Here is a 27255-nt window from a genome sequence, read left to right on the forward strand (position 1 = left end):
CCTCCTTCTTCCATCCATTTCTGTCTAGAACATATAAAAGCGCCTCTAGTTTTCTCTTTATAAATATCATCTAGCTCAGTTTGCAAACATTCAAGTTCTGTAAAATCAATTGCATTTTCCCCAAGGTTGTTGTAGATAGCTGATATTTTCTGTATTAAATTTTGTATTCTTACTGTTTTTTTTCTTTTTAATAACAGCAAGCTCCTTCCCTTTACTTCAAACATAAACATCTAATTTAATATTTTAACAACTGCCAAGTTTTCCCCAATATCCTTACTGTAAAAAGCAATTTTCCAGTATTTATCAATAAGAATACTTATGCCCCTTACCAAATCCTCATTATTTAACAAAAGATTATTAAATTTCCACTATGTTCCATATTTTATTTAGATGGTTTGTCTTCCAAAACTAGGTGAATCTTTATCATCTTGTGATCTGAGAGTATGGCAGGATTTATCTCAGTAGTCTTAATTTTGCTTTCGAAGTCAACATATCATAAAATCAACATATAACAAGCCACATATCAATTTTAGACTGGAGACTTAAAGTCTTATTCTTCCAGGTAAATATTTTTTTGCCCTCCGTATGTCTAACCAGTCTAAATTAAGACAAAATAAATGTAGACAATTGTTATGGGAATGAGGTCTAGCTGGATATCTATCCTTTAGGTTGTTCATTACTATGTTAAAGTCTCACCCTGTTATAATATTGGATTTTGGGTACAAGCCAAGAAAATTACCTATATATTTTTCAATATCCACAAACAAATTATTGTTATCCCTATTTCCTTTATGTCCATAAATATTGCAAAGAATAAGTTGTTCATCACACACAATTACTAAAATTAGCCAATGACCATTCAGATCACAAATGCAACATTTTCCCATTATTTTTACCCCAAAGGACAGCTATTCCACCCAAATGATTGGATCCATGAGAAAACCAAATTTCCTTACCCCATTGTGCTTTCCAAAAAGATACATCAGTAGGAGATGAATGAGATTCTTGAAAAAAAAAAAATGAAATCACATTTGCTTTCTATACATAACAAAAAAAAAGCTTTTCTTTTTAGTGAATCCCGTAACCCTCTAACATTCAGTGAAACAAAAAACTAATTCTGAGTAACTCAGTGTACTGAACTTATCTGAACATCACTCGCATAATTCTCAAAACAAAAATGCCCCACATGGTAAGCAAACTTGGTTATAAAGGCTATGAAATGTTTTCAGCCATAAAGTTAGAGTTCACTCCCTCTCAGGGGAATTACCAGCTTTTTAGTTTAGAGTCCAATGCATCTGTAAAAGCCAGCACTCCGTGGAAAAAGGCTCTTTTACCGTCTTTGCAAGCTTGTTCGACTTGTGGCCAGAGCAGAGACCTCATTTGTTTCTCCAACTTTGTAAGGTCCTCCCCAAAAAGCAATTGACGCTCCTTCAGGTAGGCGCTGTTTTTGGCCTTCGTCCAGATCAAGTCCCTGATCCAGCGAAAAGCAAAGAGAATGATCACAGCTCGTTCTCCGTTTCCCTCATGTCAGCCCAGTCTGTGGGTAACATCGATGGCCATTTTCCCGCTGTCTTCCAACACCGGAGCCAGCCTCATGCAGACATCCTGCACTTTGCTTTTGACATCCTTACTTTCCTTTTCAGGTAACCACGTAGACATCACCTTCTCTTGTAACAATTCAGCTCTGACAGCCTTTCATCAAGGGTTGAAACAGTCATTTCCACTTTACTTTCAGAGTGGTTTTATCTTTTGTTCAGCTCTTGAATTTCATTGAAAGCAAAATTCAGAGAGGTTTTAATTTCAGCAAGTTCGTCCGAGTTTGCCTGAATCATTCGTTAAAGATTGTCAGATCTTTCGTTGATTTTTGTGCCATGATGATGTTGGCTTGGAGCTCGCTAAGCGAGGGTTTCCCTTTATTCTTTTTTGGGCGCTGGACTCTTTGTGGGAGTATTTGCAAGAGATGGCGGCAGCTCCTCCAGAGGGTCTTATAGGTTCCTGCTGGCCTCCATGTTGCCATCCTGCTGAATGTTCTCGTCAGAGCTCATTTCGTTTGAATACGAGTGGTCCAAGAGAGAGTCCATGTTGTTCTTTTTTCTTTTGCTCTGTGTTTTATTCACTTTCTCCATTTCACTAGCAAGTCACCCCAGTACGAGCAGCAAGTCAAACTGTTTCAGACTGTTGGTCTTTTTTTTTTTTTTTGCAGAGATTGTGTTGGAAACGTCCCCAACATTCCTACATTGAACTGCAGGGAAATAAATAAATATAGGGCAAAATAAGAGGCAAATTAAGATGAGCTAATCAGACAGACCTTGAAGAGCATCTGCACCAGTCGCCATCTTGTACGACCTCCAGAGTGGTAGTTCTCCTTTCTATAAGTTCTCTGATAGAGTGACCGAGAGGAAGAGGAGTGACGTGTGGAGATATTTTATGGCTGTAAAGCCCTGCAAACTGTAATGTATAATAAGAAAGCTGTTTACTACTGTGGCGACACAACCAATTTATTCAAACATATGAATAACCACAAGAAAGAGAACACCAAGCTGAAAAAGAAACAGAGAGAAAGACCTAGACCCCCTGCACAGAGTCAGAGGTCAGAGTCCTTTCACAGAGGCAAAGATTAACTGGGTAGCTTATATAGTGTTATGTTAAAATTAAGTGAATGATGGAAATGGAAACAGGCTGTTTTCTAAATGGCATATACACATCCCTCATCTTTAGTAAAAGGAATGGTTCTATTTAGAATCACAAGTTCTACATATCAGAATACTTTATTGATCTCAGAGGGAAATTGCAGTTATTATAGTTGCAACCATTTATTTAAAATAAACACTTTAATAATTCAAAACAAAAAGAGAAATTTGCAACATGTACACAAGATTTAAATTCTTATGAATACAGTAAAGTGGCGGTGAATGTGACAATAAATATGAAACATACAGTATAAAGCAGTTCAAATTATTCCACCTCTGAGTTATTGCACACACAATTCTTATTTATTACACATATGAACAGTACAGTTTGGTATTGAGTCTTGCACTGAATGTGCTCCTCTGTCTCATCACTGTGTCGCAGAGTGGGTGGGAGTCATTGTTTTGAAAAACTGTGTCCACTCACTGTCCACTCTGTTAGACACTACCTTGTCAGTCCACCTTGTAGATGTAAAGTCAGAGACGATAGCTCATCTGCTGCTGCACAGTTTGTTTTAGTCATGCTCTGGTCCTTCATCAGTGGTCACAGGACACTGCCCACAGAATGCTGTTGGCTGGATATTTTTGGTTGGTGGACTATTCTCAGTCCAACTCCAACAGAACTGCTGTGTCTGGTTCGCTTGCACCAGCGCAACACACACTAGCACACCACCACCACGTCAATGTCACTGCAGTGCTGAGAATGACCCAATACCCAAATAATACCTGATCTGTGGGGTTCCTGACCATTGAATAACATGGTAACAACCTGATAAAATGGAAAATGTCTTTAAAAATGAAGTGGTTTGAATTTTACAGATTTACTAGAGCAGTACATCATCCAGGTATCTTTGGCACTCTGGAGATATTCATGTTGGTCACATACTGAATACTGCTTACCAAGTTTGGGTAAAAGCAGTACATGAGCAGTATACGGTAGGCTATTTTGAACACAGCCATAGTGAATGAGCCTACTTGCTTGCCTGATCCTGACCATACAAAAGTAGCTGGATGTGAAATGTTTAGCCTAAAAAAGTAAATAAGCATCACAGTGGAGATGTTTACTTTTGCATATAGTTTAAGACAAACATTGTTTTAAATCTCATTGCAGAGAAATGATGGCATTGGTCCCTCTGTCCACTGCATCACTGGATGCACATACACCGGAGTGCAGACGCTGGGCAAAGAGCTGTTCATGTATTTTGGCCCCAGAGCTTTAAGGCAAGTCATTATTCCATGGTTCTTTAAAGGTTCATACATTTTAATGAGAAACTGCTCACGTATGGAATTTGTGGCCAGGAGTCCAAGAGACCACGTTTGATATGTATCTTGGATCTGCTGTGCAGTTCATGTTTTAAAATATTGCTGTGATAGAAAAAAGCCACTCGGCTGAATCTGGTACATAACAAAATAATGATATTAGTGTGTATTGTGCTTCTTAAATAAATAAAGTAATGAAGTAACTTGAATATCTTCTCAAAGTGATCCCTCTGATCCGCCGTGATGTCATCTACGCTTTGAGAATTATAGTGGCATTAAACTTTAATAATGAAGCAGATTGGCCTCACTTAAACCCTTTTGATTTCTTTTGGTTTCATTGTGTGCTCTGCTTATAAATCAAACCAATAAAAGTGAGAGCCAAAATGTTTTGGATATGTCAGATGATATAGGTCGCAGTAAATATGGCAGGGACTGTAATTGAGTTTCAGTGCCATCTAATTATGATCACACTTTCAGATATATGCAGTATAAACCTGAGCTGTAATTATGGAGAGATAATATGAATCAGGGACAGAGAGATCTTTTACTGGGAATTGTTTCATAAATTGGCATACTAATGTAAGCCCTCTGGTTAAAAAGAGAGCTTAATTACAGGCCTACTTTAGCATAAGGCCTGACACTGTTACAGTGCAGAAAGTGGTAAAAAATTAAAGGAGTGCTCCAGCATTTTTCATCCTGATACCTATTTAGGGCAAGTATTAGGTAGGAAATAACTGCAGTTTTTCCTGTAAATGTGTAGAATAGTACAAAATAATATTTCATTTCTTAATTGCTGTGTTTCTCTGGGACAGGCTGCACTTTGGCATGAACGGGTCGATGCGAATAAACCCAGCTGAAATGCGGGATGGAAGAGGACATTCACCCACCTTTCTCATCCACCTGACCAAGGACACAATCTGCTTCTTTGACTCCACTGTGGAAATCCGGTAAGAATTCTTCATTTTGCTGCAATGTGAAGTAAACAGGATCTGACTATTTGTTTGGTATTTAGGCTACTAGCCAACAATTTTATGGCAGAACGGAGTAGTTAGAAGCTCAAAACCAACAAACACAGGTAAGATAAAATAAATTCACAAATTGTTCTTAAGAAAAGTATTATTCTTAAAACTATCTTACGCAGTTTTTGCAATGATTCTGACATTCACCAATGTTTTCTTATTTGGGATTTAGGTACTTGGCACTTCAGGGTAAGACTAGCTTTATAAAGGGTTTCTAAATGTTTTAAAATGACTTTATTAATTGTAGTTAATGGTCATTATACAATACACAAAAAAGGGCACCAGTGACCTGTTATTTATTTAATAGTGAACATGCCATCATTTATATACACACTTAAGTATGATCGTTCTTTAAGGGTTGTTTAGTAAAGGAAATTAATCTGGAAAACCCTTTGCATGTTTAAATTATTTTTTTGCATCATGAAAGAGTGATGGAGAATGTTTTGTGGTCAGTTGTGGATGGCTTTTTGAAACGGCCAACAAAAAGTTCTATTTTTACAATGTCTGGCTTCTTTTTGGTGCTACATAGAAACCTTTTCAAAAAGGTTCTGTGTAGAACCATCTGCAGCACATTCTTCAACATGAAGAACCATTATACCATGCAAAGAACCCTTTAATCATGCAAAGTTTTTTTTAATGTTCTTAGTCCTATATAGAACCATTTTCTTTACTGCCCTCATTTTAAGAACCATAATTTTAAGTGTGTAGTTAAATCTGGAAGCAAGTCCATTATTTGTATCTACACACACAATCCCAATTTATCAGCTCCATTGACCATATAGGAGCACTTTGTAGTTCTACAGTTACATGCTTACTGCAGTGACACTGATGTGGTGGTGGTTTGTTAGTATGTGTTAGTTCTCAAGCTCTGTGCTGTCACACTAATTACCTCGCTTAAAACTTCAGACTAAGTGTTTTTTATAATGCATGCTATAATTTAAAAATTGCGGCTCTTGCAATTTGAAAATTGCACTCACTTAAATTGAGGTTTTGATATTAAAATTATACATCTTTCAGCCCTAGCTGTACATATAAATATCATTACCATAGCATGATTAAAAACCATTTATGGATGGGAGAAGAGGATGAGGCCATTCTAATTAGAAAAATATGATGATAACCACTGATCTGATGAAGCTTAGTCAGTTAGATTAAGATTGAACTAATTTAGCCTCAAATCAAAAGAAAAACGAAGCCTAGAATGTGGACAAAAGTCATTTAACCTGCAAAGTGTGGTATATTCTGCTCAACAATAGGACATCTCCACATTGTGACAAAAATATGTTTTGTTTCACTGTTGACACTGTTATTCATATGCATGACTGGATGACTAATCCATTGGACAACAGACAGTTCCTTTGATAATGTATTTAAAGTTGTGCATGTTAACAAAAAATAAGGTTTTGTGTGCATCTGTCGCACAGGCTGTCTGAGGACTGTGAAGAGAAGGTTCGAGTCAAGGCGAGTTTGGACGTTTGTTCTCCCGCCTTCAGTGTGTCCCGTGCGGTGGAGGCCATGTGTATGGAGAGTGGTCGGATGCTGTGTGACGTCCTGCTGGATCAGGCTGTCCTGCCAGGCGTCGGGAACATCATCAAAAACGAAGCGCTCTTCAACAGCGGCCTCAACCCTGCTGTCAAGGTGACCGTCACTGCGAGGAGCACAGTCACTCCTGGCTATAGTATATGTTAATGCACATGAGCACAGCCTTAAATAACAGATGTTGTTTGGACTACACCTGTAGTCCAGAAGTCAAAATCAAACTCAAACAAATTTACACAAGTATACCCCTCTACTCCAAATGTAATTGATCAGCCAGAACACGTATTGTCTAAATATTACTTCCGGTTTTGCACAGTAGCTATGAGGATAATGTAGCCAATGGTAGCTTATACATAGTATCACTAAGTGTGGTGTTAGTGCATGCTTAAATCATTACGCTCACCTCAAACCACCCTCATGTGGTTTTTTGACAGATAGCCTACTGCTTTTTTTTTGTTGTTGTTGTTGGTTTTTTTTGTTTTGTTTTTTTTTTTAAATAGAAATACTGAACAACTCCACACGGTTAAAGGCAACAGTGTGGTAATTAGGTGTGCAGTTAGCACCATGCTAATTAGTGAGGTATAAGCCATTGCTTTTTAGCTACATTAGCCTTGTAGCTTCACTGGGTAGAAGGAGAAGAGGTAGACCTCAGAGAAGGTTTATGGATGTAGTGAAGGTGGACATGGAGATGGTTGGTGTGAAAGTAGAGGAGGCAGTGGATAGGGCAAGATGGAGGCAGATGATCCGCTGTGGCGACCCCTAAAGGGAGCAGCCGAAAGAAGAAGAAGAAGAAGCCTTGTAGCTTCACTGCTAAAACTAAAGAAGCAAGTTTCAGACACACCACAGCTGATCAACTACATTTGGGTTAAAAGTGGAAACCAAATTAGATGTTTTGATTTATTATCCATGTGAGTGTGTAAATTCTCGTTTCTTTTGCAGGTGAACCAGCTGACGAATGAACAGGTCAAGCATTTGGTGAAAATGACCCGAGACTTCACCGTGCTCTTTTATCAGGTACCGGGGCAATACTGGAGCACTAAAGAGAATGGAAGTTTAGCATTTTCTCTGCTTCAAAATGCCTATTAAGTAACTCATTAAAGGAACAGTTTGGTGAGAAATCATATTTGTACGGTATTGCCACTTATCCCAAATGCAGTCAATCAGCCACGACATGTTTGTTGTCTGAAGTTTGCTTCTGTAGTTTTGCACTGGAGCTCCAATGTTAACAAATAATACTTGCAGTACACAACTAAACTTTAAAGACCAGACAAGGCGTGGACGGGTAATTTTGTACATTTTTAAATCCTTCCTTTAAATCCCATTTCACCCTTTGCCCCTACCACTTAGCCTTTAATCCTCCGTTTTGTGTGTTCATGCCTAGGGGTGAAGTGTCCAGATTTCTTGTTAAGATGTAGGGCCATGACTACATGGCACCTCCAAACAGAGTTTTTTTTAGAGGAACACTCCAAATAGTGTTATGAGGAAAAAAGAAAAAAAAACACTTTTTCACTATTAAAAAATTACAATAACAATTGATTTATCTTGGTTTAATGTCATTTTAAGGTATTATCGTACTATCTTACTTTTTTCCATAACAAGCAAAGAAAATCACTAATAGTATCCTGAAGTCTCTGGCACCTCAGAAATGCTGCAGCATATAAGATGGAACCGGAAAATTTGAAAGAGAAGCTGGCTTCAGCTTCATATCACCGAAGAATTAGAAGTAGATGATAATAAATAACTGTTGTATCTCCCCTCTTTAAAGGCATATGATGCTCTAAATGTAACCAAAGCCAGTAGTGAGGTTGCTGAACTTTACCCTTCTCTGCAATCAGTGCAGACTGGCAGGGTCACCTACAGAACACGATTAGCAACCTGTTAATGAAGTAATGTTCTTTTATATTTGAGGGTTGTCCAATTGCATAGATGAAGATTTCAACCACTACCACTTGCCCGTTCTGAAGTGCAAGGTGACACTAGAAAACAAGGGCATAGGGGGAAAAATAAGAAATGGGCAAGTTTTATTATTAGGCAAGTTTATTAGTGTCACCCCACGCCTAGTGTCACTAATCAGCTCATTAATATGCCCTTCCTGAGATGAAAGGCATGTAGGGCAGGACATGAGCTGCTCAAGGACCAGAGTTGGTGATTTAGAGGAAAGCAGCATCATGCATAAATATATGTGCCAATATTAGTGACAGTGCTAGCTTGGGAGTAAACCCCACCCATTTAATCTCCTTGTTGTGATGTCATCACTCAAACCTGTCAGGTGTTTAAGAAGTTTCAGTATGTGCTTTTAACAGTAGTTAACAATACTTGCTTGATTGCATTTCTAGCTATTCATTTTCATTTTTAAATTCGATTATTTTGATTGGCATGTGAGGTTTTTTTTTCTCTGTGTCTCTGACATGGTCAGTGTCGTAAGAGAGGCTCTTCACTGAATCAGCGCTGTAAAGTGTACAGACGCTCCACCTGCGGTCAATGCAGTGGAAAGATCACCTTATGTCGTCTAGGAGACAACAACAGGATGACGTACTTCTGCCAACGCTGTCAGACTGAAGATCCAGCTGAGCTCAATGTCAGGTCAGATGCATTCTTACATTTTTGAACATGTTTAAATAATGAAACAATTGATGCGATGAGATTCAATATGATTTGTTACTCTGAGGTCAGAATCAGTTTTTTTTATTTTTGTGAGTTAATCCTACAGAGCTCCAGTAATATTGGACCAAAAAAACATGATCCCTACTGTATATCTTTATTATTATTTTTTTTTATTGTCACACACAAACTTCTTGTACATTCCGAAATAAATGCACTACATCAGCGTTTACACTCTTCTCTCACCTCTTTTACACTGGAACAGTAAGCTGCCCGGTCTGAACACTTTGCTAGAATGGACGAGTCAGGAAGACAAGAGCAGCAGTGATCACGTCGCTATGAGGGAGGAGGAAGAGTGGTCATGTGACCTTTGCACTCTGATTAACAGACCAGTCAGCAAATCCTGTGAGGCTTGTCTGAGCCCTCGGCCTGAGAGTGAGTTGATATTATCAAATATTGTAATCATTTAAACGACTGCCGATATAATGCAAGTGATTGTTTTTTGTTCTTTTACAGGCTGTAAATTTCAGGATAGTTTTTTGCTTCTTCTGTAATTTTTAGCAATCATTCTAATATGTAGTTTGTTTGAAAATGTATGTAATAAAAATATTGCTCTAAATTATTGGTCATACAAACAGATCATCACCAACTAATATCAACCACACATATACAAACTCTTAACGGCTGTCGCAATAACTATGCAGTTGAATGGGCCTCATTCACCCGTGTCTTCCGACATTTCTTCTTTAATGTGTTCTTGCGTAAGGTCCTAAGAAAAAGTCTTCTTGATCCACGTAATTGTTCACAGCTTTGTGCTCTTGAGTGTTTAGATTCTGTTCATAACTAAGAACAAATCTAAAATAAGAAAATACTGAATGTCAATCTTTGTGAAAACTGCAAATGCAGACTTTAAGAAAATTCTTCTTAAGAATTGGTGAATGAGGTCCTATCTCGTCACTGTTTAAAAAAAAAAAAAAAAAAAGTATCTCCATTTTTTTTATTTTAGTTTTCTACTTCATTTGAACGAAGCAGCTGACTTTTACTTTGTGGGAAATTTTATATTATATAAATTATAAATATATAATTTTATAATGAATGGACCAATAGAAATGCTCCAAAATTGCTTGGAATGCAATCTTTTTACCATACTTTAAAACTTTTTGCTGTATCGTTACCATTTTGGAGATGATTTTTTTTCTTTGAACTTTATTGATGTATGGATCACAGAACTTTTTTTCCCCCCTTCAATGAGACAATAGGAGCTATATTGCCCCCCTACACTTTCTATAGTGTATTACCATCTGTCAGAATGACTGTGGATTATATAAACATTATAGAACATTACAGAAAAAAGTCCCAATAATATATATAATCTGGAATAGACTTTGTTGAACAATCTTTGTAGTATTAATTACCAGGATTAGTGTTAACAGACATGTTTGAGCATTGAGCAGGAAAATGACCAAACTGTGCTGGACACAAACTGGACACCTCTGCTTTAACAGAACCACAAATTTGATGGACATTCTACTTCCCCTCCCTCTCATTTAGTTTCTAGAGATGCAGCACAGCAGCCACAGTTGCCCAGCTCTCTGATTCGCTACCCCTGCAACAGCTTCTCCAGCCCCCAGCAAGACCTGAAACTGAACCGCAGGGCCGTTTTCGGAAACACCACTCTGATCCTGACTGACCTCAACCAAAAACCTGCTGCAGCTCTGAAGAGTCCTCTGGCAGGAACACTTGAGCTCCAGAACAGCAGACGCAGCACTGAGATTGTGACACTGCCTACACAATCCTCTCCTGGATCTCCCAGCCAGCCCAGCAAGAGAAGAAAAACAGAAGGAGGACACGTTCCTGGAGGACACAGCCAGCATTCCTCAGGGTAAAAATGGTTAACACTTACGTTTGGTGGTCAGTTTTCACAAAGAGTTCAAGTCAGACTCTGAAATTACCATGTTTTCTCTGCTTGATCCTTCTGAAATCATGAGTTGTTAGGCTTGAGCCAACTGCCAATAGTATGAAGAATTGGTGGAATTCAAGGACAGGGATGGTCATCAAATTTGTTTTATTTGTCAGAAAATGCATTGTTCGCTGTGTTATGATGCACAAAAAAAAATCTGTTCTTTTTAAATGTCTTTTTCAGTTTTTAATTAAGGCTTCAGAACATTCTGTAGCAATGTGAAGATTTTTATTTTATTTTATATAACTTTTGCTTGTTAAAGTGATGAAGCCATGCTGCATCCTTACACACAGGAGGATGCCTTCTCACAAAATTTGAACAAAGGCAAGACTGACTGACAGTTAAGTTTTTAGTTAAAACTTAAACATTTAATAAAGCTCAGCAGATTAATAGTAGTAGGCTACTCTAACACATTAAGCTCTAACCATTTAACAAGATGGTCTTGATGGACTGCAAAAGTGTGATTTTACCCAACCAGGTTTGCAAGCTTCTGACTAGAAACACAAAAAAATTATTTTTCTTAATTTAAGCAACTTCTATGTGGTGTTGAAACAGGTTGTTGCAGAGCAGTATGACAATTATTATTGTGGTAGGTTATGTCAGTGTTTTCCAGAGCATATTGTGTATATTGTCAGTACCTGAAACACTGCCCAACTTCCCAGAGAAGCATAATTAGTGCTGCTAAATTTTTGGCACCACTTCCTACTAATCAGATGTCAGAAAAGATGTACATCATGACATATTGTGTATGATAAACCTCTTGTATTATTGTGATATTGTTTTTTTATCGCTCATCTAGTTGGAGAGAGGTGCCATAATCTCAGCTCCTCTGTCTTCAGGTTAAAAGATGTGAATTTTTTTTTTTTTTTTTGGGAAATCATTGGGATGTTTCACAATGCAAGATTCCTCAGTTACCAATTGGAAGGTCTCTGAGCTCTTCGACCTTTGGCTTAAGTTATCTGGCTAACTGGGAAATCACCCTGTGACGCTACCATTTATGGGAGATGACGATCTGACAACGGTCTAGGAAAAGTCCAAGAGGAAAGCGAGAATTGATTTCTTCTTTGTACATTCATTGTGTTCTTCTTTCTGATCCTGCAGTGGCACACAGAACCAACCGGCATCTTCACCCACAACCCCCTGCTGCACCACCCATCGCCGGCCCACCGTCCTGAGAGTGGTCAATAAAGTGGGAGCGAACAAAGGCAGGCAGTTCTACACCTGCTCATTACCCAGAGGATCCCAGTGTGACTTCTTTGAGGTAATGACTAAATAACTTCATTTTGTTACATTTAACTTCATGAGGGATTGATGACATCAGGTCTTGTTGTTTTACTGTAATTCTGTAATTGTGTTTTGTATCAGTGGGCAGATCTGCACTTCCCTCTGTGTCACCATGCCAAACGCACCTTGATGAGGACTGTTCTGAAACTGGGACCCAACAACGGCCGAAACTTTTACGTGTGTCCACTCAAACAGGATCAGCAGTGTGACTTCTTTCAGTGGGTTTAAAACAGCCCTGAGCCCAATGGTCTGCCTGGACCCTAAACCACTCAAACCCATCTAAATCATGCACATCCTAAACATTTGTTGTTGTCGTCATTTTTAAATGTCTTTTAAATATGTTAACAGAGTTGTTAGTAATTCTGATGCACTTCTTTAGTAATGGCCAAATAGAATTTAGTTAGGGTTGTTTGTATTTTATATGTATATGTATTATTATTACATTATGTCTTGTTAAAAAACATTCACTTTAAATATTCACAATTATATTATAAGCTATATATGGTGTATAAATGTAGCCATTTGCAAAAGATGGAGTGTCCCTGGTCAAACTGAATGTTTTGTTGATTTTCTAAGTGAAAATAAGATGCATCTTCTACAGAGAGCTCACTTCTCCATGTTTAATGTACAGTTTAAAATAAAATGTGGACCATGCAAAACTTTATTTTATTTATCATAAAACATCTAATTTGACCTGTTGGTATTATAGCTTCTGTTGGAAGTCACTTTGTGGTGGAACAACTCTTTCTGGGCAAACTTTGTGCAGCCCTGTACTACAGGCTTTGTCTTGTTCCTATTGATTGTCAAACACAGACAATATCCAGTTGAGTTTGGAAAAATATTAGTTTATTTCAACACGTATGGTCACATTTTCTTTAGTGCAGATGTTTGAAGTGATTAGGACTAAATGCAGTACACCTTCTCCTGGACAGGTTTGTTGGTCTGTGAGTTGGACACCATAAAATGGAACTCTGTGAACCCAGGACTTCTGTTGCAAGCAGCACCTTCAATAAATAAATATTTTGGATTACTTTCAGTGCTGTAATGTGAAAAGCAAGGAAACTGCTATAATAATCTAAACAATTTCAATTTCAATATGGCAAAGGATGAAGTAAATTAATATAAAGTCAATAAAATAAAATAATAGCACTATCCATTTAAACAATACAAACATGTTCTAACTCACCATATCCCCCGGTTGTGTTGGCACAGATCAGTGCCCCAAAGAAGTCTGGGTGGTACTTCTTAATCCTGGAAATGGCTTTCTTACAGGCAGTAGAGGGGTCATCCCCACCTCTCATCAGCTCCACAGCTAAAAAACTATAAATAATAACAGCAGGTTTAGAAAAAGTTTTCTTCTGAAATGAAGGGTATTAATAGTGAGTTTGTCCCCCTTTACTGCAGTAATAGCTTTTATTCCTCTGGGAAGGTTTTACATTATACAGTATGTTGGAACATTGCTGTGAGGATTTGAGCATTAGTGAGGTCAGCTGCTGATGTTGGATGGTCAGTTCTGGATCAAAGATCCATCACTCCAGAGAACACAGTTCCAATGCTGAAGGGCTTTATACCTATAGTTAGCTACACATTTGCCTCACACTGTGTGGAGCTATTCAGTACTCCTAATCTTTAATAGACTATTACCTATAAACATGGACTAAATTACATTAGCATAGCTAAACACAGTAGATGTAGCCATCTTGAACCCTGACATTTGTTCATTTTTACTGTTTGAAAAAAGTGCTGACATGATTTGAAGCATGTGTGTGGTGTTTTAGGCATGCAGTTTGCATGAAACTAATTGGTGGGGTATTAGTTTGTATTACTTGTTAGCTATTTTAACCTCACAGCTCCAACTTCAGACACGTTACATCTGTTTCCATTTGGCATAAGGGGGACAAAATTAAGTAAATTAGATTTTTTCACTAAATTATGACTTTAATGCAGTGGTTACCTGGGGAGGAAACGCATCATGATGTCTCCTTGGCCAGTTGCAGCAGCACCACCTGCTGAGCTATCTGCATATGCCCCCGCACCGGCCACTGGAGAATCCCCCACTCGCCTGCAGAAAGAAGCACACACTCCTCTTACAGCAGCTTTGACTGCAAATAAATTAAGTCAGTTAGAGCAATAAAAAGCTTTCACTACTGAGATAATCATGTCATCCATCACCTTTACTTTATAGTCTTCTTGATCAGTGTGTAGACTTGTGCCAGTAAGGGGGATGAGGGATATTTTTACATCTCTGATGGTCCCTAACAGTTTAGTAAAAGCTGTGGTAGTATATTGGTCACAGACCTACACTGTACTGAATGTAGCTGTGAATGTCACACTAACTTCACTGTATGAGAGTTTGTGGCCACTTAGAGGAAGGCAAAGGGCTCAACACTCTTCCTAAGGCCATTTAGTGCCTGATAAACGAAAGCAGACATGTGGTCTGAGGATCCTGAAACAGTACCAAAGAGGCAGCTTTCTACAGGCTTGAAATCTGCTGCACAGAGCATGTTCAACTAGTGTAGCTCAACAACCGCGTTTACGGAACTCTCTCATTTGTACTGGTACAACAAATATGGTATTAATGTATGATATCACATCATACAATGCTTAAACGTTGTGTTTATGTGTAGGAATATTGTGATTAGCACGAAAGCAGTTTTTAAGAGCCGTCAATGGGTGCTGTTACCACTGTGACTACATCGACCATCACTGGCACAGGCCTATCAGAGTTATGTGTAGACTTAAGAACCCCATGATTAAAGGGTTCCCTTCACTAATGGAGAACATGCTATAGATGGCTCTATATACAGCTTTTATGAAAATGGTTCTATACCGCACACAAAAGGGTTCTTCTATTGTTACAGTGTCAAGCTTGTAATGACAGAAGAACTCTTTTAGGTTCTATACAGAATCCTTTTCCAAAAGGTTCTACATAAAACCATCTATGGTACATTCATGCACCGTATCCATCAGTCCAGAGAACCTTTCCAATATACAACCCTTTTCTTCACTACAGAATACTGGAAAGCTATATTTTTTAATAGTGTAGTTATTTGTAGAGATAATACAATGATACAATGCAGAAATTGGACAAGATCCATCTGGATCAGCATTACAGAGAAATATAACACTAATTTATGAATTACAAATCCAGAAATAAATGCTGATACCGAGATGTATCATCGTGCATCTCTAGTTAACTGTCTAAAGTGTCCTGTGGGTTTTGTTCTTTTAGGCTGGTTTTACTGACCCAGGCACTTTATGGGTCGCTCCATTGGTTGAGGTTGCAGCAGCCACCTGACCATTCTGCCCAATCACAATCATTCCTAAAAAGGACAAGAAATATCATCAGTTTCATTTACACAAACACTAGAACTTCAAAGCTTTGGAATGTTTATACCTGCTCCTGTACTACTTGTATACTAGAGCTGGGTGATATTGCTAAAAATGTTATCACAACAAACAAACAAAATTCATATCGTTTGATAGCGATACATATCGTGATAATGTCAAATCATTATGTCTTTAAAGTTTGAAGGCTGATTTTTGCTCCTGAGTGTTTAATTGCTGTTTTAAACTATCCTTTATGGTCAGAACACGACACTCACCAAACAGTGAAACATTTCACAAATCTGTCAGGGGAGAGTGGGAGGAAGTTTCTGGTGAGCTGTTTTTACCAGCTGGAATTTTGTAATAGTCATAATTTAAGAAAGAAAAGATTATTTTAGCTATGACGAGTGCTCGGCTGTCCCGTTACAAATGCTAAACAAGTGACCAACAACAGTGCTGAACTGTTTACTTTCTCAACAACAGCAACTTAGTACAAACAGCAAACCTTAGCTGGCTCAGTAGGTCAGTGATGGATCACACCGCCTTACTGCCATCAGTCCTACTGCGTCCATATCAGAGCAGCTAGCGACGTCTGGATTTCTCTATTCTATCAGAGTTTAAGGGGTGAACCGCAATATATCTGACGCTTGTTGTGTAAAGGTGTTAACTGCAGTGTGACTCTCTCACATCAGTCAGAGTCCTCCTTTTAGGTATGTTTAAACTGAAAGCGATGCTTTTGTGTCGTGTTTCATCTTCAGTATCATCAATTTGCTGTGTTGTGCGAGTGACAGAGCTGCTTCAAGTTATCCAGCTGCTAAAAACAGCTTACCTGGAAAGATAGCGCTCTCCCACTCTCCAATACCTCACAGCTTCCTCAGTTTACTTTAGTATAAATCAGGGCTGTACAGTTACGCCACTTATCTCGTCACTCGCACTTGTTCACAGGAGAACAGATCACCAGCTGCTCCACTCAAACAGGGAATGTATAACTCCATATTTCAGACGTTGCTAAATATATTTTTTTACTCATCGCCCCCTCCCTCTCTAATCATGTTGAAAAACTTGGAAGTGCGCCCTCTCCAGGCAACAGCAGAGTAGCATCGCTTTCCTTGCAGTAGAAAACGCCACCAGGGCTTTTGCTAGAATGTGAAAGTGTGAGAACTGTGCATTATATCGAACATTTATTGAACCTTTCTTATCGCTCTATCGAGGAAAGGTTAGATTGTGATAATTATCGTTTTATCGCCCAACCATATCCTATACAGACCATAATAATTAACATATAAAAATCAGAATAATACATCATTGAATAATTAAAAACAAATGAAAATGTGCGGTTAAGGTTTTTAGAGATAAATCGGTGCCATTAAACAACCTCTGCACCATTATGTTGCTAATTATCCATTACACCTCTTTAGGAACCCCTCCCTTGCAGCTTAGCTGAGTGTGTGTTAGCCATGCTCTAGTTTTTAACCACACAGCCACTCTTGTCACTCTGGACTGCTCACAACCTCACAGTGATACTGCTGTGCTGAGAACTGTCCACTACCCAAACAATGCAAAAAAAAAAAAAAGCTGTGGTCCTGTAGTGGTCTTTCCACTGGGTGTCCAAAGTGCCCCTGTATAGAAGACGTTTCCCATAAACTGGCCAATGACTAAGTGGGCCTAATAAACTAGCAAGTCAGCATATGTTTGTGTGTCTTATATAACCCGCTCTTACATCAGCAATAAATCTAATCATGTCCAGAGAACATTACCAATGGTATCATGTGAGCGGAGGTCAATTAGTCCAAGTTTTCGACCTGGGCCCGACTGCAGCTTAGCTTGAGGTTTATATGGCCCACATGACATGGTTGCGTTTGGAAAAACATTCTGAAAAAAGAAGAGAATCAAATCTGAAATCCTGATTTAATCACACAATTTAAAATAACACATAAAAAAGAAAATGGTTCTATATGGAACCATGAATACTCAAAGAAGTCTTGCATGATTAAAGGGTTATTTGCATCATGAAATTGTTCTTCAGACCGATAAAGAATGTGTTCTAGATGGTTTTATATAGTCCCCAAAAGGCTTTTTTTATTGTTTTGGTGTCAAGCTTGTAACAACAGAAAAACTCTTTTAGGTCCTATATAGCACCCCTTGTTAAAAAAGTTTTTATGCACATTTTCCATCAATATGAAGAACCCTTTCATAATGCAATGAGCTTTCTGTTCTTTGAGTGTTCTTGCATCCATGTAGAACCATTTTCTTTGCTAAAGAACCCTTGAAACACCATCTTTTTAAAGAGTGCATGATAAAAGTGAGTATTTTCATCTCTTAAACCTAAAATTAGTGCTCAACACCAACAGTTGTCTTGCACTGTTTTCTTGTTTGCCTATCCACTTCAGGTTTCCAAAAGCCAAGAAGAGACTGTGATTTGATTAACTTGGCCAACTACCCAGACGGTTTAATCTTCCTGGGTGTGAACAACAAAAAAATAAATAAAAAACACATTCATCAAATCCCTCTTCCATCTCCGCGCAGCGTTGATAGTGCCAACTCTAACAGCATGTTGGGATCAACTATTGTATTCTTCCTGAAGCTGGTGATGAATTATTCATTGTAGCATTGGTTCATTGTGCTTGTTTCTTATGGCTGAGATTAAATTGATATCCTTCCAGAACTTCTCACCAAAGTCCACACAAAGACTTTTAATGAGGCTGACACATACGTCTAATAGTTCTCTACACATACGTCTAATAGGCTCTGTTATAAATGGGGGGGGGGGGGTTCATCAAAAACTTTGACCCTTTCAGACCTACACTAAGATCTCTCAATATTCTCCTTCTCCTCGACTTAAGTGCAGCATTTGATAATGTTAATCATGATGTTCTCATTTCTCGTCTTTTCTCTATTGGCATCACTGACACAGCCTTACAGTGGTTCAGGTCATATCTTACAGACAGACACCAGTTTATTACACTAGGCCCACATAAGTCCTCCTCCTATCCTGTTAGATGTGGTGTCCCACAGGGCTCAGTTCTTGGACCCCTACTTTTCTTAATTTACATTTCACCCCTTGGGCAGATTATTCGTAGCCATGACCTAAACTTCCACTGTTATGCTGATGATATTCAGTTATATCTCAGTACACACACACCCTTAGATTCCCCTCCCAGTACACTAATTGATTGTATTTCTGATTTAAAGCTTTGGATACATAATAACTTTCTCATGCTAAACACTGATAAAACTGAAGTCTTACTGGTTGGCCCTAAACATTTACTATCAAAATCATCCAATTTTTCAGTTAGTATTGATGGCCTGCTCATTAAGCCTGCACCTGTTGTTAGAAATCTTGGTGTTTTGCTCGACTCATCACTTAATTTTTGATCTGCATATCAAGTTCCTCACTTAGACTGCATTCTTTCACTTACGTAACATTGCTCATCTCTGACTGTTCCTGACAGATAAAGATGCCAAAACTCTGGTTCATGCCTTCATTATGTCCCGTATTGACTACTGTAACTCCCTCTTTGTTGGTCTCCCTGTAAAGTCTATCCAAAAGCTACAGTACATTCAGAACTCTGCGGCTAGAGTGCTCACCCACACTAAGCGTTCAGCTCATATCACCCCCGTTCTCTCCCAGCTACACTGGCTGCCGGTCCTGTCCCGTATAAAGTTTAAAATCTTACTTCTCACTTTCAAAGCCTTGCATAACCTTGCTCCCCCCTACCTCAGAGAACTGCTGACCTCTTACACTCCCTCTCGCTCGCTCACATCTTCTTGCAATAACTTACTTGCTGTTCCACGCACCAGACTTTCCACTTTGGGAGGGAGGTCGTTCAGTGCCATGGCCCCCAAACTCTGGAATTCTCTTCCTCAATCCCTCTGGGACTGCTCTTCTCTTTCCTCTTTTAAATCTGACTTAAAGACTTTTCTGTTTAATGCACATTTTTCTTCCTCCTCCTCTGTATAGGTTTTTTTTTTTTTATCCTGCCCATGCTATGTGAAGCGACCTTGGGTTTGTGAAAGGTGATATATAAATGTAATTTATTATTATTATTATTATTATTATTATTATTATTATTATTATTATGTTTTTTCTAGAATTAAAATAGAAGATATTAGTCCATAAACAACTTCAACTAACACTCCTATACACTAGAATAGGATATATTAATCCATAAACCTCATATCATCCCATATCAGCCCATAAACTACTTTAATGAATGCTCCTATGCACTAGCGTAAGAGATATTAGTCCATAAATAACTTCACTAAACACTTCTATCAGGGTTTCTATGCTTTTAAAACAGTGAAATTTCCATGACATAAAATTAAATATCCATTACAAATATTTAGCATAGTGCTGGGCAACATATCATCTACACTGGCATATGTGACACTGGCATACTATTTTCCATTTTGGTGATATTTTTAGAAATAAAGTTGATAGATGAGGACCATTTAGTTTTTTGCACTTTACTCTTTATATTCAGACTTTGATGGTTTACATTTAACTAATTTGCCTAAAGCCCATAAATATTAGGAAACTCAGGAAGCATGAGGTTATTAAAGTTATTAACATTAAACTTTAATATCACTTTAATATATAAAAACACTGTGAGGTTTGAAAATATCATGATACTGAATTCTATCCTTAACTGTCCAGTACTAATTTAACATACTGATAGCTGTTCCAAGACGAAAAAGACTTGCATTATCTAACTACTTATTCATATAATATTTAAATATTAAACACCTTTTTTAACACCTTAGCCAAGATTCATATTTATTACAACACGTTAGTAAAGCCAATACATTAGTTTCAGGTCTTTGTGCTTTTCGTGATCTAGACACTTCAGTGCTTCAAATTTGATGAGATGACAAACCTCATGGAGGAAAAATCCAGGAAATTCCATTACTTTTCCAGCATTTATCATTTTCAAAGAATTTTTGTATTCTATGACTTTTACAGAATTTTCATGACCATATGAACGCTGTTCTATACGCTGGAATAGGAAAACGTTTGTCCATAAACCCACAACACCTAGTGCAATATATCTACTTTCACAAGAAAAAAAATGCCACTTTCTCACTCAATAAATGTAAAAGAAGAGATGCTGTAAGAACTCTGAAATGGCCTTTGACCAAATTAAATGGTTTGAATGAAACTGACCTTTCTGAAGTTGGGCTGGCACTTCTGATTCAGCCACTGGGAGAAAATATCCCTTGACCTGTTGGTGGTCAAGTCTTCAGATTTGAAGCCCATGCCTTCAGCAAACACAGTAGCTGCATGAAGATACACAAAAGATAGATCAGTTTAATAAAGCAGTAATTCATTCTATGCCATCTGTTCTTTAGGCACGTAAATATGATAAAATATGCAATTTTTTATAACATTCTGGCAGGAGCAGAAATGGCAGCGTGATGGGTGTCCAGCTTATGCATCTAAGTACATGATGTCTTCCCTCACCCCTCTTTAATAAGTACATGTGAAGCATGTTTTCCTGAGTCTGACATAATTTTAAAGTAATTAAACACACAAGCACTGCTCACTGCTGCTCGACTCACTCCAACTAGTAACGTCTACACGAAGATATACCCTACGCATGGACATAAGTTTGGATTGGATTACTTGTTGTGGGCATGTAAACAGAGATTTTAGCAGATTGATCAGGACAGTGCATATAAACACCTTTATCTATAATGGGTATCTAGATCTATATAAGGTATCTATAATCTATAATCAGTCTGATACAATCTGTCATAATGTATTCAATCGGATTGGCAAAGCATGTAAACACAGCCAGTGTTTCATTCAATCCTTATTTTATATTTGGAATTCGTTACTTCTTCACTCTCTATGTAGGTGAGTATACAAGAGTACACTAGGCTCCGTAATTCGCACTTGCTGTTTATTACAGGTCTTGGATCAATAGACAAAACTCTGTCTGCATCTGCTCTCTCTTCAAGCTAAGCTGTGAAAGCTCAGTACTTAGGAGCACTTTGGGTCAAGCTGTGAAGTGAACTGTTCAAATTGCGGATGGTAGTTTTATATAATTCCACCTCCCATCTTTCAGACTGATAGACACTAAAGTGAGTTCAGAGGAGGTTACACAGCTCAGTGGGCAGAACAGAAATGAGTCCGTCAGTTCCCCATGGGCAGTAAACAGTACTGCGTTACTCTATAAATGAGCACTGAATGGACCATCACAAACAGATCTTTGACGGCTGGTGTAGTCAACAGGAAAAAATTTGAAATTTAGAAGAAGCTGATACAGACAGAAATTCTGTTATGGATAGGCCGATATGGAATTTCTCACCAGTACTGTAACAGATACCTTTATATAGAGATTATACAGCAGTTCTAATGAGTAAATACTTTAAACTCATCCACAATGACACAAATGAGCCTAAGGTCACCATACCCAATGTCAAGCATAGGCTAGAGGTGTATAAAGACCCCCACACACACATATGCATATTCATACATGGTGATAAAATTATTGGACCCAGCCTTAAGTAGCTAAACTCTGGTTCATAAAGCTGGAAGGTATGCTGTCTCATATGCTCTGGAGTTGGGAAGAAGAAGCTGACCTTACCTGACTCGCCCACTAAGAAGGTGTGGTCAGAGTAGTTCATCACTGCGCGAGCCACGCCCACAGCGTTTTTCACTCTGCGCAGATTTCCTACTGCCCCCACCTCCATCGTGTCCCTATACAACAAAGGAAACAGAGCACGAGCCTCTAACTGATGTGACCCATTTTTACTTGTGATCACACTGACCCCATGCACCGTCACGTTCTGATGCTGCAGCAGTTTTTTTACAGTTTCAGCAGATGACAACTAAACTTCATCAAAGTGTCTTTGCCTTGTGGCAGATATATATATTTATATATATTTATATATATATATATATATATATATATATATATATATATATATACATACACGTACACACACACACACCCAATTGCAATGAAGTTGGGATGTTGTGTAAAACATAAATAAAACCAGAATACGATGATTTGCAAATCCTTTTCAGCCTATTTTCAATCGAATACACTACAAAGACAAGATATTTAATGTTCAAATGGATAAACGTTATTGTTTTTGGCAAATATTCACTCATTTTGAATTTGATGCCTGCAACACGTTCCAAAGAAGTTGGGACAGGGGCAACAAAAGACTGGGAAAGTTGAGGAATGCTCAAAAAACACCTGTTACAAAGAGTGCATCCCTGAAAGGCTCAGTCGTTCACAAGCAAGGATGGGGCGAGGTTCACCACTTTGTGAACAACTGCATGAGCAAATAGTGCAACAGTCTAAGAAAACGTTTCTCAACGTGCAAAAATCATGGACGTCATGTCCTCCGGGCCAAAGAGGAAAAGGACTGTCCGGATTGTTATCAGTGCAAAGTTCAAAAGCCAGCATCTCTGATGGTATGGGGGTGTGTTAGTGCCCATGGCTTGGGTAACTTGCACATCTGTGAAGGCACCATTAATGCTGAAATGTACATGCAGGTTTTTTTTTTTGTTTTTTGTTTTTTTGAGGACCATGTAGCCCCAACACTTCACCCTACCCCTCTATCACTGCACAAATCGGAACACCATACCCCTAGACGTGAACATACAAACTGGAGGGTAAGGGCAAAGCGGTAGGGGTGAGGGATGAAATGGGATAGGGCCTTAGTTTGATGCAACCAGAGATTACAAAATCGAGGGCCATAAACTGATTCAAGGTCCACACTTAAAGACCTCTGGCCTGAAAGATTGGCAACTAGCATGTGTCAAAAGCATGTGTGTTTTTTGAGACACAAAAAAATACTTAGTAACTAGCTAGAAATACATTGGCCTGTTTTTATTCTGACACTGCTGGCAATTCAAAGCTGAAACAGAAGAGATGCATCTTATAAATTTATCACACAGTATGAACTAAATGTAATCAACATTTCATTTTATAGATTTTAAGGAAAAGAATATTCTGAGAAATAAGAATGATGACTCAAATAAAAAAAATCAGAAACCTTTTATATTGTTGCATTACTGATTTGCTGGTGCACTGTGTGGGTTAATGAACCAAATTAATCTGCTTCTTTACCCATTCATGATCATGGCATCCAGCGTTGTTTCCCCTCGTTCATCTGGACTCCCCCCAAACCCCACACTGCCATCACACTGATCCTGCTCACAGCGAGCACATCCAGCCTCGGCTGCATCCAGCGGTGACAAACCTTTCTGGAGAGCATCCCATGCTGAATAAAAACATGCACATCATGATGTGGGATGGGGTTAAACAGATGCTTCAACACTCACTGGCCACGTTTTCAGAAACACCTGCCTTGCATTTCTCCTCACTGACAAATTCAGAAACACCTAACTTGTGCTTCCACTATCTGGCCACTTTGTTAGAAACACCTACTCCATACTAATACTTTTGGAAATATAGTGTACTTCTGTAATTCTTTTTTGTAAAGGGACTTTTACTGTAGTTATTCTATTTCCCCTGCAGTGGCGGTTAAGGATATGTTAACACTTTATTTGAAACCTTATATAAAGGGAATTCATATGCATGTATAATAATAATAATGTATTTTGCGTGTGTTTTGAAGTCCCTATGTCAAATAAAGTGTTACCTAGGCTACTTTGCACACTCTGTGTGTTATGGTGTCCAGATGTCCTCGTTTTATGAGGAAAGTCCTCATTTTTTGTGGCCTGTCCTTGGCTGGAGTTATTCCTGGAAATGTCTCTGTTTTTAACTGTGAATTAAAAACACACCGGAAAGTCCTGCAACAGTAGGCGTCTTGTATAGTGCTTATTTTGGTCAGCAGAGGGGGCTGCTGCTGATATCTACTGACCACTTCTACCACTCACTCACCTAGTTGTACAGAACACTGCTATGTAAAACTCGAGCAGAAGCTAGCAAGCATCCACAACTTCACGCTGTCCCAGCGTTTTCAACATCTTCTCAAGACATGACTTAAATTGTACTACCAGGGGATAAGTGGGCTGATTTGAACAGGTATACAATCTACTTAAATCTAGCCGTCATGTGATCTACATATGGCTCATCATAGTTTTAAGCTGAATCACTTTTTCATCCATCTATATATGATATATAGCATATGCTGATAGCAGCATCTCTGCTATCTACAGTCTACACAACGGCAGCTGCAGCTGCGTGAGTTTAGGGTTTATTGGGCTACAGCCCCAGTTCTCTTTTCTGTAGCCATGGGTCTCTTTTACTGCCAAAATATTTAATATGAATGTGAAGTATGGGCTCATACAGCCACTGAATCTTGGTATATCCCTGCCTGAGCCGACTGAGTGACCTTTGAGACATTTCTTACTGAGCAAATGTATTAATAAAAAGAGACGAGTGGCAAATCTCACGAGGGTTTAGACAATCCGTCTGTACTGTTTCTGTAATATCGGTTTAGTGTGTCTACACTCTTAGAAAAGATGGTTCTTCAAAGGTTCCTTAGTAAAGAAAATGGTTCTAAACAGAACCATGAACACCCAGAGAACCCTTTGCATGATCAAACTGCTCTTTGCATCATGAAAGGTTTCTTTAGATTTATGGTAAATATGCATAAATGTGCTATAGATGGTTCTAAATAGAACCTTTTTGCAAAGGGTTCATATAGCACTGAAAGGATTGTTCTATTGTTGCAAGCTTAGCACTGTAACAGTAGAAAAACCCTTTCGGTGCTATATAGAACCCCTTTCAAAAAGGTTCTATACAGAACCATCTACAGCACAGTCTCCTTCAATCTAAAGAACCTTTTCATGATGCAAAGAACCCTTTAACCGTGGAAAGGGTTCTCTGGGTGTTCATGTTTCTAAATAGAACCATTGTCTTTACTGAAGAACCTTGAAGAACCTTCTTTTTTAGGAGTGTACAGCTGTCTGTTAGCGTGTCTATCTGGTTCTGTCTTCTCCGTCTTGTATGTATAGATAATTCAGCTGTATTGAACCATTACAGTCTGACCGTTTTCTTTATTGGGTGCTTGATAGTTGACCGGCTTCACTCTCCATGGTAGCTACTGTGATTTTATGACACTGTTTACAAAATTACTTGGTCAGTCATTTTAACAGTCTGCCTTCACCAGAGTCTGTTTCAGTACAGCAGTTAACATGGCCAAAATAGAGGAAACTGGAACTTCCCTACTTTTTTTTATTTGAGAGATTTTTTTTCATGTATATTTTAATATTATATTGACCGCCAAACTGTAGTGTCCTCTGTTTTATTCAGGAATCTGGTGACCTTAGTGTATATTCGTGTCTCACCTGCGGCAGCGGCGCTCTGGAACGGCCAGGTGTTGATCACCAGCGGCAGAGAAGCTAAACACACCGGCGGCAGCAAACAGAGGAAAAACAAACCACACCGAATCATAACGACGACTAAAGCCCTTCTCTTCTCCCTCTGAGGACTGTCTGCTACTTCACTGACCACGTCCAGGCATTACACGCCTTTCAGAGCGCCCATACAGGGCGGTGCTGAGCTAATTCTGTCATTTATTCCTTCACTCATTTACTGGGTCTGCCCTCATCACTCCGTCGTTCGTCCTTCCGCATTCAGTCATATGACCGCCTGCGGAACTGAGAGGGGTCGGCCAGCAGAGGGCGCTGCAGCAGCCCCTTTAAAAACCACACAGTCAACTTCAGAACAACTATCGTTTATCTTAGATTTTTTTAAGGCTAAATTAAGTCAATTTCTCACTAAAAACACTTCAATCAGTCGTTCCTTGCGTTCACTTATTTCTATTTGAATTTTCAATTTTAAAATGTATCTATTTTTACTCTCATTGCTGTTATTTGTATCATCACTTCTATTATTAGTATTATTATTTATTTTGTGCTACTTGTTTATTTTTTCATTCTTTTAAATTATCGTGCTCTTATTAATACATATTCCTTTTGCACTTTGAGCTGAAAAGTGCTATACAAATAAAAACATCATTATTATTATTATTATTATTATTATTATTGCTGTTTGGGTCACTCATTATACTATATATAGGGAAATATCTTATGAAGACAACATTAATGACATTACTTTAATGTATTTAGTTGTATGTATTATTACAAATACTTAGTTCACATACATTAGCTAATGTAGACATGACATCATTTAATTTAAAAATGGATTAAATGAAGAGATTTACTGAACTATACTGCACGACTGAAATGCCTTTGTTTAGTTTTGGCATGTTGGCATGTTTGACATGTTTAACGCATTAATGTCCATATCTGAGATATTAATTTTCCTTTTGCCCATATTCCCAGATATTTGTATTACTTAATTTCGCATATTCATTTTAGTCCTTTAGTCTCTGCTGCTCTGTAACAAAATAATAGATAATTAGAATAATAAAATACTGTTAGAGGTTCATCCAAAGTATAACTATATACAATTTCATCACTTTAGACCAATTAGAACAAGTTGATAATAATAATAATAATAATAATAACAACAACAATAATAATAGTAATAATAATATAATTTATATTTTAGCTGGTATAACGCTCTTGACTGCTTTTGAAAAACTTTTCTGCTTTGGTTTATATTCTTCTCTAATCAAAATTCTG

General features: G+C 38.2%; 2 protein-coding genes across 2 annotated transcripts in view; one reads left to right on the forward strand and one right to left on the reverse strand.

Annotated features, from left to right (window-relative positions):
• Positions 1-13014, forward strand: part of neil3 (nei-like DNA glycosylase 3) — an 18014-nt gene extending 5000 nt beyond the window's left edge. Inside the window, exons 2-10 of the mRNA XM_017693376.2 lie at positions 3799-3908; positions 4760-4894; positions 6391-6604; positions 7445-7519; positions 8922-9088; positions 9372-9541; positions 10658-10988; positions 12168-12327; positions 12432-13014. Coding sequence (XP_017548865.1) covers positions 3799-3908; positions 4760-4894; positions 6391-6604; positions 7445-7519; positions 8922-9088; positions 9372-9541; positions 10658-10988; positions 12168-12327; positions 12432-12578 — 1509 coding nt within the window. The 3' untranslated portion in view covers positions 12579-13014. The remainder of the gene's footprint in view (positions 1-3798; positions 3909-4759; positions 4895-6390; positions 6605-7444; positions 7520-8921; positions 9089-9371; positions 9542-10657; positions 10989-12167; positions 12328-12431) is intronic.
• A 160-nt stretch (positions 13015-13174) lies between these two features.
• aga (aspartylglucosaminidase) lies at positions 13175-26244 on the reverse strand. Its single transcript, XM_017693374.2, has 9 exons — positions 25954-26244; positions 23765-23918; positions 22268-22380; positions 20842-20954; positions 17435-17549; positions 15598-15673; positions 14305-14412; positions 13537-13670; positions 13175-13354 (listed from the first exon to the last, which is right to left on the reverse strand). Exons 1-9 carry the CDS (start codon positions 26057-26059, stop codon positions 13254-13256), a joined length of 1020 nt encoding a protein of 339 aa, XP_017548863.1. The 5' UTR covers positions 26060-26244; the 3' UTR covers positions 13175-13253.
• Positions 26245-27255: the final 1011 nt, after the last annotated feature.

The sequence above is a fragment of the Pygocentrus nattereri genome, chromosome 8, assembly GCF_015220715.1.
Source record: "Pygocentrus nattereri isolate fPygNat1 chromosome 8, fPygNat1.pri, whole genome shotgun sequence".
Lineage (NCBI taxonomy): Eukaryota > Metazoa > Chordata > Actinopteri > Characiformes > Serrasalmidae > Pygocentrus > Pygocentrus nattereri.